The following is a 22458-nucleotide window of genomic DNA, read 5'->3' on the forward strand; positions in this document are numbered from 1 at the left end:
CTCCCTTTTTCAAGAACAATAAACAAACAATAAAAGTAGGGTGGGCAGTCATCTGGAAATATTGTTTCAGATTGAAGCAGCAAGTTAAAATTAGATCCTGTAACGGAGCTATCAGATGATAAAGTCTGGCAGCAAAGTTGACATTCACTGGCTAGAAATTAGATGCCTGCTGGTGTCTACTTGTCTAAAATCAAGAAGCAATTGTTTTATAATACAAATATTTTTTGGTGGTAAATCAGTTCCAGGTCTCACATGAAGTATGTCATTATGTGTGTGCTGGGCTAGAATGGAGAGCAAGACGGGCCTAATAGCAATTAAAAGGTCGGAGTTAAGAAACGGGCAAATGGTGACGCTGAGATGTTGCGAAATGAATGGAGTAGTAATGTTGCATCAGCAGACAGTTGATATGTGTATGCACATGGAGGTGGTGGGTGTTTTGTTTGGCCACGAGAGAATGAAGACAACACAAGCTGGCCCATCTGCCTCTTCATTATTGATTGGAACATCTAAAAACAAAGCAGTAGTTTGAATCACTTGTTTAAGACACCTCCTTCCCCAAATATTCAGACAGTCATACTGTGAACTGTATTCTATGATCTCTTTTTATTATCAACCTCAGTTGCAGAATACTTTCTCATGTCACCGCATCTCTTTCAAGATCATCGTGTGGCCTCTCTCTCTCTCACTGGCCCACCACTCTCCTCTCTGCTCATGTAATCTTCCAGGTGGCCGCATCTAGTCATCTGTGGTTATACACTTTAGGAGTGAATTATTCAAGCAGGTCCGCGGCAGCGTTGTCCTGGGAGGCTTCACTCTCTTCATCACTGGAACTGGGTCACACTGCTTAGATGTAACACCACCTTGTCCCAGAGATCACAACACCAAGATCACAACTTCAGCATCCAAAGGGAAGGAGGTTTTATACCAAGAAATCTGATGTAGACTCCGGAGAGGAATGCATCATCCCCCACTTACTTCTCAAGACTTTTAGCTATGGCCTATTTACACAGATTAAACTAATGCCAGGTATGACAGCAACTGGAAATCTTGTCTGTATACATGAATAACACAAATCTAAAGAAAGAAATACAGCAAGAGAGGGAGTTGTGTCCAGAAAGGCCTGGACACTGCAGTGATAGTTAAACCTGCTGTGGAAAGATTTTTTTTTATCACAATGTCCTCTCCTATGTGCCACGATGGGAAAGAAATAAACCCAGACACGGAGGATTTTACGCTTCTCTTGATGTTAGGGTGCTTTATGATTGATGATGTCTAAACTTTAAAAAAAATTCCCCAAAATTTGTTTTTTTTGCCCCTCCAGTTTTAAAAAACTGTAAAAGTTGTCTTGTACAGCTTTAACTGCATTTTGAGCTGGCGGGTGTTTATTTAAAGCAAACTCAGGTTTTAGCTCGGCTTCGCATGTACGCTGGGATGTTTGTGGGGGATGGGATGTTTGTGGGGGATGGCTGGATCAATTGTAATTAAAGATAATTCACTGTTCTTTTGCTGTAATTATCTCCACCGAAGAAGCTCTGCTGTTTGTCTTTTGGGCTAAAATGATTTTCTGTTGTTTGCCGAACAAACACACTCTGAGCCAAAGAACAACAGTGGAATTTTGGTGTTGATTTCGCATCTAATATTCTGCTTCTTCTTTTTTCTGTCATTACAACACCACTAAGAGAGATTGGCTTGATTGCAGAAGCTGTGACTCACATCCTTCGTGCGTGCTGAGATCAGGTTAAATGAATATGGAGCATCACTGTGTCGTCCGTCACTGTGGGTAGACAGAGTCACTTAAATCATAATCAAGTCATAATAAAGCTTCTCTGAATTATGAGAAAAGAGAAACAAACATAACAACGAGCAGTTTCATCGACAGTAAATCACCCTGGTTAGAATATGTGAAGAACGCCATGAGTGTGACCTCATTGTTTGGATGGAGGTTTGTCATGCAGAACCTGCAGCGTTACTGCTTCACCATTCGCTCTTGCATCACTCTGCTTCTCAACCTCTTTTTTGTTTTCCTCTTTCTGTTCTTACCTGCTTCCAACCGCACTGATCAGACTCCAAAATATTATTTTAGAGAGAAAACACCAGTTCTAAAAGGGGCTTATGCTGATTTGTGAGTCGATTCACCTGTAAGTAGATTTGAAGGCTTTAAATACATGTCGGTCTATTCATATCCTTTTCCATACTGAATGTTTTTTCACCTACTCCGTGTCTCTGAAGGAGCACGCACACTCTCCCTCTGTATCCCAACCACACCCAACAACACGCCGCTGACTCGAGCTACATGCTAATGAAACCCTCTCTCAGCTCGTCTGTCTTTCCCCTCCTCGCTCCCCTTCACCACTTTTGTTCCAAAGTGCTTAATAAGTGATGGAGCGGTTAATCGGAGGAAGATGCCCCCCAACGGCTCAGATGAAAGGGAAGCAGGAATAATCTGTAGAGCACCCTAAGGCTGTGATTTCCCACCCTGCCAAACCTCCTCCCGTCTTTGCACTCCCATCTTAGCACTCTCACTGTACCCTGAAGGACCCTCCCTCGAACCCCCTCTCTTCCCCCACACACACACACACACACACACACACACACACCTCTTTGACTCCATTTCCCCCTCCGCCTGCCTAAGCTCCAGTGAAAGCAGCAGGAAAGATCAAAGAGGTGGACTGGGTCACCCATAAACATACTTAGAGACCCATCGAATTAAATCTGATTGAATTATCTGCTCACAACGTGGTTTGCAGCCATCGCCGTCAGCCAATCGCTGGCCTCTGAGAGACACACATGATTAACATGCGGCACTTTGTCATTTTTGATGAGTAAGTCAAATAAGCCTAAGGCCGCGTCGCCTGTTCTTTTTGATTTCATCATTTTTCAATCCCAAAGTCCCAAACGATCACCTTTGTTGCACCGTGAGCTACTTCAGGGATTAACAAGAGGAAAATTACTGAGTTGCGGCCAAAAATATGAAAGCACACGTACGTTTTCAGTGGCATGAGAGCCGCAGATCAAACCCCACATGAACAGAGGGTCACTGTGTGTCCTGCTCCTGCCGCGAGTGTGTGCAGGTTGGACCAAACAACGAACCCCTGTGAGTGCATCACGACAGCCAAAACACCAAAATGAAAGGGTTAAAGGTCTGTCTGTCCTTTGGTGAAGGTTGTACTTGTTTTGGTAAAAACACGAAAAGCTTCTGTGTCCCTAAAAGTGCTATTAAACTAGATTGATTTCAAATTTCCCCTCAGCTTACTAAAACTTTAAAATCTGTACAAATACACCTTCAAATGCTTTGTGGAGAAGGAACAGATGACATTTTAAAACGATACGCTGTTTTACTTTTTGTGCTTTTTGAAATTTAGATGAGAAGATTGTTACTACTCCCACTTTCTGTGTGTTAACTGTGAAGCTATACAGCCGTGACTCGATCATAACAGCTGGAGGTAGAAAGAAACCACCTGTCCAACACTCAAAAATCTACCTCTCACATCTAAAGCTCACTGACCTCATAAATCTGGTTTCTTGGAACCATAGTGTAAAAATTACGAGTTGTGCATTTTACATCGAGTCGTTCTGCAGAAACTCGACTGCACGGAACACGCAAACACAGAAAGACCCCGGCTGGGAGCTGGACCTGAGCCCAGGAACTTCATGCTGAGCACCCGTGCAGCTTCCTATTCAAACATCTGGAGCTGAAGTTCACACGATCCCGTTAATGTCAATTATTGCATCTTTGACTCGGGATTGAAGTTGTCACTGTTTTGTTTGTGACATGAAAAGAAGTCATGGTGGACCGCGTAGCGTCACACACTCACACACAAGTTGTGTTGAATCCAAATGGGGAATACAGTGAAGGTCAACAGAACATTTATGTGCAGATGTTTGCAGCAGCTGGACAACGTTCCCAGGAAGCTTTCATTACAGTCACAGGAGCTTGTTATGTTGCAAAAACACTCGGCTGACTGTCGGACCATCCCGTGTTCATTAGGCAAACATGGATTCAGAGCTGCTGCATTTTCATGTCAGAGCTGCTAAATTGATCATTAATTTCTCTCGCGCTCTTGAAGGTCTCTGTGATTGGCAGAGTGGCGCTGAAGCCTGCAGGACTGGAGCACGGAGAAGCGCAGAATCAACAGAATCACGCTGCTTGTCAGGGAGCGGCTACACACTCAGATGTAGTTTGGAAACGAGGGCCTGGTTCAACACTCTCCCCCCCTCTCGCCCCCATTGTCTGGTCATATGGAGCGGCTTTACGAGGGGTTGTGCCATCCAGCCCATCTATAATTAAGAACCAGGGCCGGCCCTGATGTCAGAGCAGAGGCACTCCAGACTGAACCATGTGCTTTCTCACGTTTTCATGGGCTATATGTATACATTTTAGTTATTGGTTCGACCCACATAGTAAAAGGAGAAACGGTCAACTAGAGAAAATGTTATTTAATTACGAGTAAAAAAAAAGAGAAAAACACACACAAGCTAACAGTCTCCCCGTTTGTTGACCTGCAGCCACAACAACACCGAACCCAGCACCAAGAAAACATCTCTCGCATTGTCACTTTTGTTTCTTTCATGTAGTCCTCCATTCCCACAAGAACTTGTAATCTTATCTCCGTGTTGGGCGCCCCGCTCCTCTCCTGCTGGCATCTTTCATCTTTTTATCATTCCAATGTCTCCCAGAGTTCAAGGCCCCACACAGTTCATCACCTCATACAGTTAATGTATCTCTACAGTACGTTTTTATCTGTGAGGCCCTTTTCTGGAAAATAAGGGGCCTTTGTTCTGCTCTTCTGACGCACAGAAAAACCCATCCAACCGAGAAAGCCACAAAGCTGAAATAGTTTTGTGCTTCTAACAAGATTCAGACAAATATTATCCTGGCACTTCGATATCCTGTTATTATTTTCCCCTTAAACGTCATGTATGGTGTAAATCTGGGTGCTGGTGAAGTGTGGCGGTGTGTGTAGCCTGGTTTAGTGAACCTACAGTATTCTGGGTTAACATGTCTGCATGTACAGTGTGTAGGCATGTTTTCAACGCCACAAATAAGTTATGATCTAACGCTGGATGGAGCGCAGCGGTGGATATATGAATGTACGGTATGGGGGGATGGGGGGGGGGGTCCATACGTGTGTGTTCACTTCCATGGATTTCTTGATGTGATGGGCTGTAACGAGTTGGACTCTGGTTGAACTGGTCGTATAGACTCCTGCGGTGGCTGCACGACCGTCGGTGTCTTTTCACTGTCAGGCTTTCTTGGCACTTCAAAGGGAAGTCAAGAGTCAAAGATGTGCAGATGTCGGGCTACGCATGTCTGAAAAGCAGAATGTGGTGTGAACAATGGAGAAGAGAAGAAGACTCACCAAGACAGTGAACACACTCCACCAAAAAAATATTGTACCGGCATTAAAGTGAGCATTTATTTGGTTTAACATTTCTACTTTTGGAGATCTAGATTACGCCAAAGTGCGTCATACAGCCGTTAACTTACACAATAAACATGTATTAACTTATGTGACTTATGTAGAGTTACTTATTTAAAATGACTTATTTTACCTTAAACCATGGCCCTGGGTGACATGCACACACACACAAAAAAGACGATTATGGCACATCACCATAATATGATATCCAAAATTTAAGACGATATCTAGTCTCATATCGCCATATGATGAATTATTGATGTTTGGCCCGCCCCTAATAAATGATGATCATTTCCTAAACTAACCACAAATCTAAGGCTCCTTACTGCAAAGCAAAACATGATGCTGACACCGTTTCTTCTGGTGGTTTGACTTTTCATTTGCAATGTAAATCACTGCTCAAGTAAAAATACCAGAAAAGAAGTTAGTTTTTGACGAGTCGGTGGTTTTGTAAATTGAATCCTTGATGTTCTTTGACCAAATAAGTGATCTGATGACTTCCTGTTTGGCTTTTAAGACAGAACAGGAATTTGTCATCACTGTTTGTCATCACTGACTTACCGATAAACTGACTCATTCGGGACCAAAGTGACGTCGTTAAAGGTATGTGCCACTGATCTCACACGGTGTTTGCTTTACTTGAATCTGGGAAATACTACTCGGCCTGTGAAAACAGCTCTGCTCGGGTTTTCCGAAGTTTGAAAAGTTTTCTTGAGACCAGTAATTTTCACCATAAACTCTGTTACAGACAGCAGGTTTGGCGTTTGAAGGCAGAGTCAGAGGCTCTAATGAGAGCTTCTGATTTGTTGCCTAATGTGAAACGTACAATCCCGTGTTTTTGAACTTGACTCATGCCGGAAAGTAAAAGTCCGACCATGTTGGCCTCGGCAGCTTCAGTGTTGACAGGACAGTGATAAATTACTGAAATGCTTCTTTTCAGGCTCTCGCATGCGATGACGCCTGAAGATTATTTTTTCGGTTTATCTTCGTCTCTTTGATGGATGCTGTGATAACAGAAGTCTCTTGCAACAACAACAACAAAAAACTCTCATAAAACATACAAAACATACACATATAATAGCTGAAATACACCATCTATTTCCGTGTTCCCTGTCTCTCTCTCATCTCACCCAAAAATATCTTCCGTCTCTGTGGCTTTTTTTTTTTTCCGACCATTTTTAAAACATGGTTTTCCCAGACATTCTTTCCAAGATGTGACGCATGGAGTGTGTATGTCTCATAGTTACGGACCCCGAGAGTTAAAAATACTCTGTGGTGAGGGTTGGCTGAGGTCTCGTCCATACAAACCCTCTTCTTCCTCCTCCTCCTCCTTCAACTTTCGGTCACAAAGTCAGACATCCCATCCGTCCTGCTCACCCTTCCTATCTGCTCGCTGGCTTATCTTCACCACACAGCATGTTTTTACACCACGGTGTATTGTACTGTCTGCTGCTATCTGAGGCGCCTCGTGATGACTCCTTTGGCTTGTTACTGTAAAGTGCGGTTACTTAAAAGTGACCTCTGAATCTAATCTGTTACACTAATTCTCCTTTGAGACGATGCAATAGAAGAAATATTCGTCCGTCATCTAGTTTATGAATAACCAATAATTTTGTGACTTTATTGGTCTTTTTACTGTCAGAGGAACAGTTTATTTCAGAGGACATCTCGCTATCCATCCCAGTAAACAAAGCTGTTTGCCACCACTTCAGCAGACGCACTCCTCTCTTCATGAATCACTGTCCAATCAGCAGTCTTCTTATCAGAGGACACCGACTCTGAATCACAGCTCCGCTCCGTCTGTGTCACCGGTCTGAGGGGTGTTTAGGATGCAGCCTCGTGTCTGTAACCTTTCCCCAGCAGAATATATATATATATATATATATTTGTTCCTCCCTCTAATTCAAATGGGATGGGACACAGCGGATGGAGATGGAGTTTGACAGGCATACACAGACTCCCTTGCGCCCGTATTGATCCATTATACGGAGGAATAGGGCTGTTAAGAGCAGCCGGCTCTGGCTGTCCTGTTGAATAAACATGGTGATTCGCTCTGCGTCTCTCAGGGTGTGCGTGCGTGCGGATGCCTTCTGAGTGACTTTTCCAATGTCAACAGACGGGCTCGGTGAAAAAGGGTTAAAGCATTGTAGTGTAAAAAAATATGCACGCATATTCACGGCGAGTGGAGGGAGAATCAGAGGAGTGGAACCTGTCAGATGCTGTATGACGATTCAGAAGCTTTTAAATCCTCTTAGATCTCTTCTTTGTGTGTGTTTTTGACATTTTATCAGCAAACAAATATGTCTGTATCGCTGATTACCTGCCCAGGTTAAAGTTTCCCACTTTCCAGGCCTCTTTCTCCTCATCATAAACTCGCGTCCTGCGCTGACCAGCTCTGGGAAAGGTTGACAAAGGGTCAAAAGCACTGAACAAAACACAGTCCAGAGTTTAGCTCTTTCCTCCTTCACTCTCTGCACATTTCTCATTGAATGTTTATTGCTCTCCCCTCCCCTCCCCTCCCCTCCGTTCTCCTCCCCTCCCCCTTCCCCTCGCCTCCCCTCCCCTCCCCTCTTCGAAGGTGTGTCCATCAACATCTGGAGAACCAGGGCCGCTCAATGACAACGGGAGCTCACTCCCTCCCTCCCTCCCTCCCTCTCTCTCTCTCTCTCTCTCTCTCTCTCTCTCTCTCTCTCTCTCTCTCTCTCTCTCTCTGCCTTGCTCCAGCGCTCTGAATCTGTGTTTGCTGTTGTGGAAGTCAGATTTGCAGAGCGAGGAGATGCTGGCAGCCGACACACAGACGTGGATTTGTTATCAGGCTTATCAGGGAGACCATGGCAGCATCTTGTTCTCCTCCCTCTCATCACTCTTTGCTATTTTGAAGTGAGGTTGTTGTTTTTTTGTGCTGGTGAATTCCTGGAGAGACTCTCTAGCACCTGGTCCGGCAATCAGTAAGAGGTTACGTGGGGATCCGTCCTCCTTCTTCTCCTCCCCCTCCTCGTCGTAAGCGCCGTACTTCCTCCACCTGTGTTTCGGTGGAAGGGGGGATTCAGAGGCTTTGGGATGACGGAGATATTGGTATCGGATGTAAACTTGAACTCGGTGTGCGAGCGTCTGGAGCAGCACTGCTGCGTGGACCAGAACCAGCAGAACCTGTCCAGCCAGCCGCAGACCCCTGTGCTCAAGAGGCACACCAACACCGGGGCCAAGCTATGGGGCCGCGTCCGCAGCAAGCTGCTCAGACAAAAGGTCTCTGGCTGACACACACACACACACACACACACACACACACACACACACACACACACACACACACACACACACACACACACACACACGCGCGTCACATACGTACACAGGCTGTTTTCTCTCTTTTCTCTCTTCTATTTATCACTCTGTCGCCTCCATCTGTTTGCTCTGCCTCTCTTTATGCTCTGTGTCCTTCTGTGTGTGTGTGTGTGTGTGTGTGTGTGTGTGTGTGTGTGTGTGTGTGTGTGTGTGTGTGTGTGTGTGTGTGTGTGTGTGTGTGTGTGTGTGTGTGTGTGTGTGTGTGTGTCTTTGAGTAGAGTTGACTATTGTTCTTATCTGATGGCTCCATTGACTGCAGTACTGATGGCTAAACTGTGACCTGCTGTTACACAAAGTAATGAGTTAATTCAGGGCTTCTTTTTTTGGCATTTAGCCTCATATAACTCGTATCTATGTTGATATGATTCATACTGTAAATATTTTTTTACTAATCTCTATATTTCAGCTTTAAAAAGTAGATTTAATATTCTGTAAATCAAGCATGAAGTGTGATGGAGGATGAATCAGACCTGCTTTTGATGGAAGAGGATGTACATTTTTAGGTAAACAGAACAAATATTAAGTTTTTTTTTTATTTGCCTTGATACTTGACTGTTAAATGAGGAAATCACTATCACTCTAGAAACCACCGTTTAGTATGAAAATAACAACTTCCTGCTTCAGATTGTCTCATTACTGTGACTTTCTACATCCACTAGCCTCTTTATTTCTCATTTAAAGCTGCCAGTGTTGACATTTCTAACTAAATAATCGTGGTTATCAGAGATGTTTCTCTGTCCGACCAGCTCCCTCTGCTGGTCGTTTTAGGTAACGCCATCCTCTGGCTGAACTGATCTAATGCCCCTTTGGCATTTGAAGCACATTTAATGTCTTTTTTTCTACCTCTAATTAACTGTCACATTATTCCACACAACCTCTCAAACACAAGTTTTAAAGAAACAGTCACATTTGTTCGTTTTGTAGCAAATTATTGTCAGTTTTGTTCATTATAAACAATAAACATCTCTTTGACCATAATCTGTTTTTATGCTTCACAGGAGTCAGTAAGTGTTTTGGTAAATTATAGTCGGTCAGAGATGTTTGTCTTTCCTAATTCTCTTTACATTTAGAACAAAATTGGATAGAAAAATAGAGGCCTCTGTGTGTGCTGTTATAAGACTGAGGTTCATTCAGAAAAGGGTGATTATTGTCATTTGGGAGAAACGTTCAGGTTGGACTGAATTACCTGTGTGTTGAGGGATCTGTTACCCACAGATGGGTGCAGGCGCACTCAGGCCTGGTGTGGCACAGTTTAAATGCAGCTTCTGGATTGTGTGACTCATTTGTAGGAGCTGCAGAGGGGCTCTTTTTTTTTTTTTTTTTCCTTCAGATGCTTCTTGTATGTGAAAAACAGCAGTGAAGCAGTGATTTGGTGCATAGCTCCACACGTGAAGCTGAAACTGACTAAGGGAGATATAAACTCTGTTTTTCACTGTTTGCACATGTTTATCCAGCAGTCCTCCTCATCTTCATCAAGAGTGCATCGCCAGCAATTTGTGTGCATAATAAACAGCCTCAGAACAAAAAGTCCACGTTGAGAGTCGGGTTGACCTCTGCCTTCGTGCTTTCCATTATTCAACAGAAGCCCGAGGAAAGCTGACCGCTGCTCGTATTGAGCGGAATAAAACAGGGATTACAAACAGCCCAGACTACTGAATTGACCCGTAGGTCCTTGTATTGATCCGCTCCTCTCCCCTCTGCACACGCGTCCCCATCAAGGAGCATGATTAAAGGGATTTCTGTATTTTTATTACTGTCACATTTTGTCAGCTTCACTGTCAGATGTGATCCTGCCACCCAGCTCAAGGAACCCCTGTTCACTCCCATCCACTCCTCCATTCATTCTTTGTGAATGAGGCTTTGAATGGCGGCTTTTTATGAGTAAACTTGTGCTTGGTTGCCTTTTGATCGTATCAGCTGCATGTCTGTTTAAAGGTGGAGAGGCGATAATGATAAATAACCTACTATCATTATCTGAAGCAGTCACCTGACAAATGAGCTATTTATGTGTCAGAGAGGAAAGGGTTAATACACTGTTTTTCATTGTACATATTTCTGTAAAAAACATTTGGACATAATTTATTTTTATCCCTTTTTTTGTCATCTTAATTTAATCATTTTAGAGCTTTAATCAGCTTCACTATGATCAAGTGGAGCTGAGCTTTATTTTGCCTTTAAAATCAATCCAAACATGAAATGTATGTTTCTACAACAGGCAGATTCTCGTGATGAGGAGTTATTATTGAAGGGGGGCAGGGAGAGCAGACTGCAGGGCATAATGGGTTTTTTTTTCTTTCTATCTGCATCCGTGGCCTTCATCGTGTAATTTTCCTGAGTGTTTAGAGGAATGTGGATGTTAAAGGATGCGTGAGGGTGCAGAAACACTCCGGGGATTTGTCCTCCCTCTCTCAGCCTGAAGCGGCACCTAATTAAGACACGGCGTGATGAGATGGGAGGCTGACTGGGAACACTAATTGGACTAGAAGCAGACATAATGTATGTGATGCGTCGCAGCAAAAGAACAAATGATGATGAAGCTGTTACTGGGTTGGTTTTTTTGGACAGTGTGTTTGATGACCTGTTTTCTGGGCAGGTTTGGTTTTATTTTCTTTGTGGACTTTGTGCCAGCTTAGCGGGGAGAACAATGGAGCTGCCGGGCCGGTTTAGCCTCGGAAGAGAATCAGATGCAACCATTATCGTGTGCCCTCCACTTCGCTCATCCCACCCCTCGCCCCCGCCGCATTTTAGCCCACACACGAAATTATACTCTTGCATTTAAGTATGTTGATTAGTGCAGATTAGATATTAGGTCCTCATCCCTCCTGCCTGCCTAAAATGCCAGCTAGTCCCCTAATGGCCTTTTTATATAGGCCACATAAATCTCCGTCTGTCTCCACCGCAGGGCCTGGCCCTTTATTGGCCCCAATCCATCCCCCACGCGCAGGAGCTGTGATTGGTTAATGAGCTGCAGAAGAGGGGCGGCAGGTCAGGGAAGCGTTCTCAGGTTGATACCAGCAGTGCCCCCCCTGTTTCTGGCTGTACAGCAGGCCATATGCAGGGTGGCTTTTAATCTCTGTGGGTGACACCCAGGCATTAATTATGTAGTTAGGTGGGAGTGGGGGGGGGGGGGGGTTCAACACATGCTCTAACATTGTTCAGGGATAAGTGAAGGACATGAAGCAGGTTATACATGAAGAGGGTGACTTTAGGTTACCACGTGAATTCAGGAATTTGACACATTTATCTGTCGTAGTCAAAGACCATTGAAATAATCTGTTCATTTGCATTTGTTTTGTTTAGTTTTCTAAAATGACCGAACAAGGAAGATGTTACATTTTCAGCTCATTGTTGATCTGAGGAATCAAAACTCACCCAAAAAACGTTGTGACTGTTCCATCAAGCTGCAGTAAGACTTCCTCTGATCCTGCTTCAGAAACGTCACATCATACTTCTTTTGTAGTAAAAGTTACTTTCTGGACTCCACTAAGCAAACGAACATCAGGGGTTTCTGCCAGTTTTGGAATTTCTGGAATATAACGGAATTATAAAAAGTTTATTCCAGACATGGAAAGTCAGGCGATTTGATCATTTTTTAGGACAAGTCATGGAATATTGTGGAGTTTTGTTTGTAGCATGTTTAGCATTTATCAAAATGTCATATTTTCCATGAAGTATTTTTCTATATCGCGTTATTTCACTTGTTTTCTTGAGTAATTTTATCTTCGCTGGTCAACAATGACATCAGTCGCTGTGTTATTTCCTGCAGCTGCTAATGAAGGCAAACATGCAGGAAAATGTAACTTTCAAGAGCTTTGGCTACAAAACGATGATGAGTGAGTAGACGGTAGAAAAGCCAGATGTAAAGTTTGTAAAACTACCAGTGATCTGTTAAAATATGGGAGAGGGAACCCTTCACAGCCACTTCATGCTGCCCCCATCACTGCTCTGCTGCAGCTCAGTGAAGGAGAATCTTTAGTCGGTACAGCCTGAGGAAATTCATTAAATTATTTCTTACTTAATAAGAAATATTTTGCTCAGTTTACTCTTTAAGCAGTTAAAAAAATTCTGAACCAGTAAATAAAGCTACCAAATTGCTGGTAATAAAATATTGTGACTGGTTTTGTCTGATCAGCACAAAGATGGACAGTTTTCCACTTCATTATTGGTCGTGGAAATTAAACTTTTTAGACTGTAAAAGTCAGAGAATTTGAGTTTGAGTGGAACCTCTGCTACATGGAGATGATCTAATGCCTTACAAATGGTACATGCTGTCAGTGCTAAGGATCACAAATGACTTGAACAAGGGAGGTCATGAGCTAGTCTACAACTACGTAATGTTCCCGTAAGGCTGACGAGTATAAAAACAACATTGCAGCTCCGTCCAAAAGAAGTATGAGAGGTTTATCACGGGACAAAACTGCCTCTCGGATCCCTCCTGGTAGCAGATGTGAGCTCTGTCACTGCGGCACCACATTAAATCAGAAATTTGGTGGTTGGTCTGTATGACAATGGAACAAAGCAGTGTTTCATGTGATAGTTGAAGGACTGAGATGGGAGTTGACAGTTCTCAGTAACATCCAGGGAGGCAGAAGAAATAGTTCCTGAACTCATTTCTCATGCTTTTTTTATTTGGAGAAGAAAGTTGAGCATCCGTTGTTGAGCCAATATCAATTCTATCAATTGTGAAGCAACATAATGAAGAAATTACATGAAAAAAAAGAACCATTGAATGAAGGAAGTGCTTGTGTTCGACTAAAATTCAGATCAGTGAAGAAATATTTGACTCATTTTTCTACTGTTAAATTTATTCTGTGTGCATCAGCGCTCTTACTCATTGAGGCTACAGGCAGGGTCATGTTGCATAAGTGTAGTACTCATCTGTGTGTCGCTGTTTACGGGCACTATCAGAGAATCACACACACACACACACACACACACACACACACACACACACACACACACACACACACACACACACACACACACACACACACACACACACACACACACACACACACACACACACACACACACACATACACCGCCGGCAGAGATGCACGACCACTCTGCAAATCACAACTCTGAGCCGGCTGCAAAATGCCCGCCGATTGGCTCAAACTGGGAAGTGAGGGGAAACGGCAACATGGCAACCGAGTCAAGAGACCTCCCATGGCCACGGTGACATCAGCAGCTGTTGAGTAAAGAGACGCTACTGATGAGCATGTAAACATTATGCTTATGTTGTTTCATGAGTCTAAAAATAGTGGCGCTGCTTCTGTTCCGTGAAGCAAACATACTGCAGTGTGATGATGTGTTAGCAGGCGCTAAAAAAAAAAGTCTCAATCCCTGCACGAACACCTCCTGTAATCCTGCTCAAACCAAGGAGCCGCGCAGCGGGAGCTCCGTTCTAATTAAAGGACTAATAAAAAGCTTTCTGCAGCTGAATGAATATTTAATCAGCCAGAGAGCAGCAGCAGTGGAAATCTGCGATGAAACACAAAGGACAAATTAAACAGCAAGTCATTAATTTAGCATATCAAAAGATCAAGTTCTGCTTTTTGGAGTGTTTTCACCAGCATGCATTAACTCTCCAGCAGCAATAATAGTCTAATTAAGTGTGTGGGGATTTTATTATGAAAGACTTTACTCTTCATTTTGGTCAGTGATTGTTTGGTGCAACCTCTTCTGCTATTTCAGAACACTCCGACTCTCCTGTCGATCAATATAAATCAGCGTTCATATTCATATTAGTACAGAACAAACAAGTGTCCAAACTGCACTCTTGCAACCCAATTATGAAATCTAAACAACATAAATGTGCAAAATTTCTCACCGTTCAGGACATCTAAGTGAAGGATTTTTACTTGTATTTGAATTATGTTACCTTGTAAACTGTCTCATTTCAACCATTTAAATGCAAATGTTCATTTGTCACTCGCTTGTCAACCAAGAATGCTTTCATGTATACTTTTCTGATGGATGCATTTCTTCACATGGGTTCCCGGGGTCACTCATGCACGGTTCCTGCACGACAGCTACTGCTTTTACTCTTTTTACAAATCAGGACCTCTGACAGTTGTTTTCCTGCTGCTGCAGTGCAGCTCGTCTCCTGTGTGTTGTGGAGGAAATGTAAAGAGCTCTGGAGGGGAGCCGGCCTCTGAGTGTCCCTCTGTGTCGGGCTGTTGTTGCTGTCAGTCTGATGTGTTGCAGCAGCGCTGCTCGAAGGCTGCGTGCCAGTGAAGGAGTGCGGGATTATGTGTGCAGAGCGGGGGGAGCTGCAGCCAGTCGGTTCCCGTAGTGTAGTGGTTATCACGTTCGCCTAACACGCGAAAGGTCCTCGGTTCGAGACCGGGCGGGAACAGCTGTTTTTAATTTTTAATGTATTTTAACAGACAAACCCAGAAGGAATAGGTTCCCTTACTCTGTTTATCGTCTGCTGTTTGTCAAGAATGGAGCTTCTTATGTGTGCACGGCTATATTTCCCACAGATTACCACATCAGTTTCGTTTATTTATCATGTCAGACTCAGCATTAAGCCCTTTTAATGATTTGTAAATGTCACTTTCTTATTAGGACACTCTTGACAATAAAATTTTCAGAAAAGCGAACGAAAGGAGAAACAACCCTAATAAAAGGTCCTGATTGCTCACTGAGTCTTTTTAAAGCCAAATAAAACTGTAGGGAAACTAACTTGATGGAGTTTTCCTCCCTGCCAAGTCCCCGTTTCACTCTTTGTTGCAAAATATTTAAAGGGTGCACCAAGTGCATGTTTTTCTGCAAAAACGTGACTTATCTTATCAGCTGTGTTCGATGAGTCGGGATGGAGTCCACACTGGATTTACAACCCGGCTGCCAAGACTCTTGGCATTAACATTTCTGCGATGACTGACAGAGAGTCCGGAGAAGACACTGAAATGAAACGTGAATTTTCTGTCCAGTCTACAAACGGGTCACATCACATGGCCTCCACATGTTCAAACACAGAGAGGAGCGGTGAGATGAGAAGTGTGTGTGAGCGTATGGAGGTCAGGTTTAAAGGTCCATACACACCGCTGGGAGAAGGTAAACGGGCAGCACGGTAACCAGCTGAGCCCCAAATGTGGTGCTCACACAGAACAATGAGTTCTCATATAACAGAGCAACACACCGGCTGAACCACTCCGTCCTCAGAAGAGACACATCCAGCACACATCGTATTCTATATAGTATGTGCTGCGCCTCGGGCTGCAGTCCGATCCGGCCTCTCCTCAATCATGTGGACATTATAGGTTTCACGGTCCAACAAAGAGAGCTTTGACTCCGGAGAGATGCGATCCTAATCAGAACCATATAAGCTTGAGGATGTCTCTTAAAAAAAAAAAAAAGAGAGAGAGTTTTATCTTTTATTTGACGTGTGCATGACTGCGAACACATGAAGTAGATGCTCAAAATCCCCTTGAAGCATGCCGAGGGAAGGAAATTGGTCGTTGTACTTTTCGCCTCTGGGCTGAGATGAAAGGGGAGTAAAGAAAAGCTGCTCTTCAGGGTTTATATAAAGTAAGTCTGCCAGAAGTGAGGCCTTCAACTAGATTCTACGCTCTGCATCTTATTTTTTCCGTAAAAACACAAATAGTTCCTCAGTGTCATTTCCTCCCGATGTCCACCTCCAGATCTGAATTCTGACGAGTAAAACAAGCTGTATTTCTTGATTTCCCAGGTACCTTTGCTTGCCAAGTCTCTGCTCTGGTACCTGCTGCTCCCTGACTGGGCCGTCAATCAGGATCTAAAGCAGCTGACTGGACACATTGTCCGATAAGTCGCAACTCATTTCCACCTCACCTGTTTCTTCTAATTTAGCCCTTCTCCTCACATTTTGTACTTCGTTCTGAATGTAACCTTCAGTATAAACTAAGTCGGTCGAAGTTTTCTTCGTGCCAAAGTCCTTTATTTCCCAGGAAAGCAGAAGGAGGGGGGGCGAGTTCCTGCCTTAAGTATTTTTTAATAAACGGGAGCCCATTTGAGGATACAAGTCCGTGAAGGGTCACTGAGTGTACGAACGGCCTGTAATGGATCCTCTTTGTTTTTACAACCCTATTTGAGTACATTCATTTTTAATCAGGTTTTTTTTTTAAATTAGCAGAGTGACCAGGAGGAAATATGTGGGAGGAATTTTTTTTTCTTTCTTTCTTTCAGTGAGGGCCTACAGGAGGCCTCATCAGTGCATGAGTCCTGGATCTCTGCCCAGTTCCCCTTCATGCCAGTAGCTGTGTAAAGACCCAATTGAGGTGATTGCTTGTCCCTCGTCTCAGACCCGACGCCTGCTGGGAAAGCAGGCTTTAACGATAATAGGAACTGCGTGAAAGTGGTGCCAAATGGCCTTTTTACGAGGTAATGAAATGCACTCACTGCAGCCTTTTAATGGTTGCAGCTTATTGCTGACAATAAGAGAAGTGTGTAGCAAACATGATTTCCCTCTGAGTTGAGAACTTGACTGTGCAGAGTTGAGGATGACTTAACTGCGCTGTGCAGACGCTGAAGCAGCCTATAAAAAAGGCATTAGCTGCTGTGGCCTCACACAGCCGGCGCAGACTCCAGGAGACTTAAAACAACAGCCAGCTGCCATCTCTCATGTGTCCGAGGGCATCGTGGACGTGTGATCCAGACTTTGAGAATGTGTGCAGCGGAGTCGAGCCAATCTGGAGCCCTTGTCGGGCCCCCGAGAAACTTCGGAGGGCAAATGTGGGAAACAGAAACGGCATCATTCTTTCCCAAAGTAGACTCGGAGACGGGATTGTTGTAAAGCAGCTTTCCCTCGGCACAGGACACGATGACAGCTGGACTCTGGACGTAGTGAAGGTTTAAAGTGCACCTCCTTCACCTTTAAACTGTGTCAGTTACAGCTCTGCCATCCAACACCGACATGGTCCCCTGAGGTTAGAAACATTCCTTCAGTAATGTATTTCACATTCTTTACATAGTGTGAGATAATATTTTCAAAGCTCGGAGAAAGAGGGCACAGTTTAGTGGAAGGAGGGGCAATTGGCAGCCAGTTCCCGTAGTGTAGTGGTTATCACGTTCGCCTAACACGCGAAAGGTCCTCGGTTCGAGACCGGGCGGGAACAGCTTTATTCTTTTTAACTCCTCCACCAAACCCAGGTGGTGTTTTTGTACAGACGAGCAGGAATTTAGAGTCCATTCACTCAGGCACCACTGTTGGTAGATTTTGCTCACATTTTTGGAAAATAGATTTCTCAGAAATTACTTCGAAAAATCAAAGACTTCTTACAAGAGGCTTTTCAACCTCTGTCCTGAAGCAGCAGTCCTGCAGGGATCTTGTAGTCATCACACACACAAACACACACACACACACACACACACACTGCTGGACTGCATCTTCACGAGTATTTACTTCACTTCACCAGTTGTTGCCTGTGGAGATTTGAGTAAATAAAAAGAAGGCAGTTTTGCATTGGAGATTTCTGGGGGGCGTCGGGTCTATTAAATAGAGACAAATACACACTGAGAAGGAAAAATCGGGCCTTGCACTGCTAACCTGAATCCAGTCTGGTGTGGTACCAGATAGTCAAACCCTCAAAATGCTGCCGTGCATTTGTTGGAATTTAGCGATCTGTTTTGTTTGTGAGTGAAAATGTTCAGTTAGTGGCTCTGCTGTTGTTTCCCATCATGCAATCACACTGAAATGCAAGTTTTTTTTTTTCCTGGTGACAACTGCTATCTGATGATGCGATTAAAGCAGCGTCCTCCTCTGGGAAACATGTCTGTATGAATTCAGTCATGTCTCCTTATTTGGTCAAAACTTTTGCAAAAATCTGACCGAGTGTGTTTCTTTGTCGTGTCTTTCAGCTGGACCCTCAGACAGTGCAGTCCAAGAACTGGCACATGGACGTCATAGAGATGAACGGGGTGAGACTCGAACTGTTTCAACTCTGAAAGAACTTTTAGCTTCCATTATAGTACATGTACTGTGAAAACAGAAATGTGATGTGTTATGTTTGGTTGACCAGCTCTTCTGATTTAATTCAAAGGTCAAATTAACATGACTGTATTCCTTCACATGCATACAGGAAGTGTTGTTTCCTCCAGTACAGAAATTCACACACACATAGATTTTTGAAAAGAAAGTCTTAGTTTCTAAATATAAAGAGTTTTGTTTGAAGCTTTTTTGAGAAAAATAATCAGTATATTTTACACTTAAGTCCAAATGTTGAAATGATGGGCTTGAAGATGTTGGGTTTTTATAAATATGTAAACCAGCTCTTCATGATGCAGTCTGTTTATAACTATGCTGTTTATTCATCACCAGATCAAAGTGGAGTTCTCCATGAAGTTTACAAGTCGGGACCTCAGCTTGAAGAGAACGCCGTCCAAAAAGCAGAGCGGGGTGTTTGGAGTCAAAATCAACGTGGTTACAAAGTGAGCACGTTCCTGACACGGAGAACAAAAGGAGATCAAAGGCCAACGGCCTGAAAATGAAGTAAAAGCTCACCGCTGTCTCTCTCTACAGGCGCGAGCGCTCCAAGGTGCCTTACATAGTCCGTCAGTGCATTGAGGAAGTGGAGAAGAGGGGGATCGACGAAGTGGGAATCTACAGGATCTCAGGGGTGGCCACGGATATCCAGGCCCTCAAATTAGCATTCGACACCAGTAAGACTCCACACGCTGCCTCTCCGAGCCTGTTCACACCTGCCGTTATCGTGCATCTCCACGTCTCGAGTGACCATGTGATCAGATCTCACTTTTCCGCTCTATATGCAAATGAACACGTACATGACATAAATAAACCGGTAAAGCCTACATACAGAAACGTGAGGACAGAGAAGTCGAAGCAGCAGGCATTTAACAAAATGAGACATCCTTCCTCACTCAAGCCTCTTTTTAATGCACCATCAATTATCCTACATATGATGTGATTTACATTTGTAAGTGTCTTCACAACCTGAACCGTCAGACTCGACCAGATCACGCCAGTTCAAGCTCCAATTATTTCATTATTCCAGCAGGTTTTAGTATTTTAAGATGGAGAGACTTTGCTGCAGGCAGAGTTTTCCAAGAGATGTGTAGGAAGTGTCTTTCTGGGATCTCCAGGACAGACGAGGAGCCTGAGCTGACTGTTTGTGTTACATAAGACTCACAGCTGCTTTTTTCCCACCGAGATCCACATCACCTTTGATTTCCGTGTGTATCATTGAGCACATCTGCGTGTGTCTCGGCCCGGATGTGAGAGATCCCATCATTCCTGCAGACAGAGTCAGGCTTTAATAATGTTTGGTTTCTAATCTGTGTTTCTCTGTGTGTGACCCGTAGATACCAAAGACATCCTGATGATGCTGAGCGACATGGACATCAACGCCATCGCTGGGACGCTGAAGCTGTACTTCAGGGAGCTGCCGGAGCCTCTGCTCACCGACCGCCTCTACCCCGCCTTCATGGAGGGCATAGGTGCGACCTTTCAGCCCTTACACTAAACCCAGGAAGTGTGTGTGTTTGTCACAAGTGGGCCGTTGTGGAGTTTCACAAAGGGAGTTCTGCTTGACCAGCTGGAGACGACGAGGGCTGAAGTTTAAAAAGCCGTCTCTGTCCATAATTGGATCTGACATGTCTTTCCTGTCCCTCGCAGCTCTCTCAGACCCGGCAGCCAAGGAGAACTGCATGATGCACCTCCTGCGCTCTCTGCCCGACCCCAACCTCATGACCTTCCTCACTCTGCTGGAGCACCTCAAACGGTACACACACACACACACACACACACACACACACACACACACACACACACACACACACACACACACACACACACACACACACACACACACACACACACACACACACACACACACACACACACACACACACACACACACACACACACACACACACACACACACACACACACACACACACACACACACACACACACACACACACACACACACACACACACACACACACACACACATACACACACACACACACACACACACACACACTCACACACACTCTCACACACACACACACACACACACACACACACACACACACACACACACACACACACACACACACACACACACACACACACACACACACACACACACACACACAAAACCTCACACACCTAAAGGGAAAAGTCAGCATTTATCTTTATAATTAGGTTGACAATTACTTTTTTTTTTTTTACACCCTTTATTATTCTTTAATATTATTTATTCTACTCTACTTTACAAAAAATATTGAACCCACTCAAATTCTTTCACCCCGTCAGGGCATTAGGAAATATTTCTATGCTTTCTAAATATGGTCTTTTTTATACAAAATGCAAATCCTCGAGGACAGTCTTCCAGACCACTGCATGTCTTACTTTCATCTAACTGTCATCTTCACAAACAACTCACCACAAGAGGCCAATTTTCAGTCCGATTCAGTCATGAAATATAAAAAAGCTGAATAGTTCCGCTTTATGATGTGAAAAATGTAACTTGAGCGGCCGTACTCCCGCGAGGCGAAAATTCGCTTTGCATTTGGTCCGAGCACAACATTAAAACACAGATTCAGACAGTCGGAGTTTCATACATCACAAACCTAGAGAACCAATGCTATCAACTTACAGAGTGGGGCTTTCATATCATTGAGCTGCAGGCGAGTAGCAGAGGGGTGGGAGGAGATAGAGGCGGGGACTGTTTGCATATTCATAGATGCACAGGTACTAAATGAAGGAAAAGGTGTCGAGTTACATCTCAGCCACTGAGGAATCGGGATTTTTTTTTTTATAAAAGGTTTTTAGAGGTTTAATCACCTGGAGAAACACTGATTATACCTACAGAGCACAATCAATTTTTTTTTTTAAAAAAGCTCAGATTTATCATCTTTTGTCTTGTCATTAAATCCTGTTTAAATCTTTAACCTTGTGGATTTGTTTTCAGTTCAGTCCTGTTGTCAAATATCGGTCGACATTTCAAATGAAAAAGTCACATGTCTTCCGTGTATTAACCGTGTCGGCGGTTGTTCCTGCAGGGTGGCCGAGAAGGAGCCCATCAACAAGATGTCCCTCCACAACCTGGCCACCGTGTTCGGCCCCACTCTGCTCAGGCCCTCAGAGTCCGAGATCACCAAGGCACAGCACATCACGTCCGCCTCGGACATCTGGTCCCATGATGTCATGGCACAGGTACGGGAAAAACGTTTGAATCAGAATTAACTGGGGAGTAAAAATCTACACATTGAAAACGCCCAGATCCTCCTCGGCTGGTTCCCAGTCGAAACGGAGTCGGCCTCCCTCTGCGAGTCGGTGGAATAAACGGCAGACTGGTGCCCACGTGCGCATTTCCTCGGTGGCTGCACGTGTTTTCCGGATGAATTTTACTCCCACGTCGCCAAGTGACCCACGGCCCTGCGCTCTCCTCTCCAAGCTGTATTCAGGCTGCGGGCCGTCCATTCATCTCTGCGGAGAGACGACTTTCCTCCGCACAAATGTCTTTTCTTGGCAAATTAAACAATATCCAGAGAAAATCATCATAAATGGGGCAGGGTGCAATGCAGTGAAGCTCAGTGTTTGTATTGGAGCTTATTTAAACTCCAAATGTTTACTGCAGTCGGTATACAAAATGTCAAACCTCAAAGAAAGATGCTTCTGCTGCCCAAATACGATTTCCTCTGGGTGAGCTTGTGATGGATTCTCTCCTTCTGAGGAGTAAAA

The 22458-nt window shown here is 44.1% G+C and overlaps 1 protein-coding gene and 2 non-coding genes across 6 annotated transcripts in view; all 3 read left to right on the forward strand.

Moving 5' to 3' along the window:
* The window catches only part of abr (ABR activator of RhoGEF and GTPase), a 140786-nt gene that overhangs the window by 115000 nt on the left and 3328 nt on the right, over window positions 1-22458 (forward strand). For 3 of the 4 annotated variants that reach the window (XM_069700661.1, XM_069700662.1, XM_069700663.1), the window contains 6 exons: window positions 18609-18668; window positions 19069-19178; window positions 19270-19409; window positions 20070-20204; window positions 20383-20488; window positions 21777-21930. In XM_069700661.1, the coding sequence (XP_069556762.1) occupies window positions 18609-18668; window positions 19069-19178; window positions 19270-19409; window positions 20070-20204; window positions 20383-20488; window positions 21777-21930 (705 nt within the window). Of the gene's footprint in view, window positions 1-8155; window positions 8667-18608; window positions 18669-19068; window positions 19179-19269; window positions 19410-20069; window positions 20205-20382; window positions 20489-21776; window positions 21931-22458 lie in introns of those variants that run through there. The other variant, XM_069700664.1, reaches the window with a different exon arrangement.
* trnav-aac (transfer RNA valine (anticodon AAC)) lies at window positions 15054-15126 on the forward strand. Its single transcript has one exon. It is a non-coding gene; the product is annotated as a tRNA-Val (tRNA).
* trnav-aac (transfer RNA valine (anticodon AAC)) lies at window positions 17794-17866 on the forward strand. The gene has a single exon. It is a non-coding gene; the product is annotated as a tRNA-Val (tRNA).

This window comes from Brachyistius frenatus, unplaced genomic scaffold (genome assembly GCF_029030835.1).
Source record: "Brachyistius frenatus isolate BFR_SWC_R1_liver_20210118 unplaced genomic scaffold, ASM2903083v1 Contig_34, whole genome shotgun sequence".
In the NCBI taxonomy this organism is placed as follows: Eukaryota; Metazoa; Chordata; class Actinopteri; family Embiotocidae; genus Brachyistius; species Brachyistius frenatus.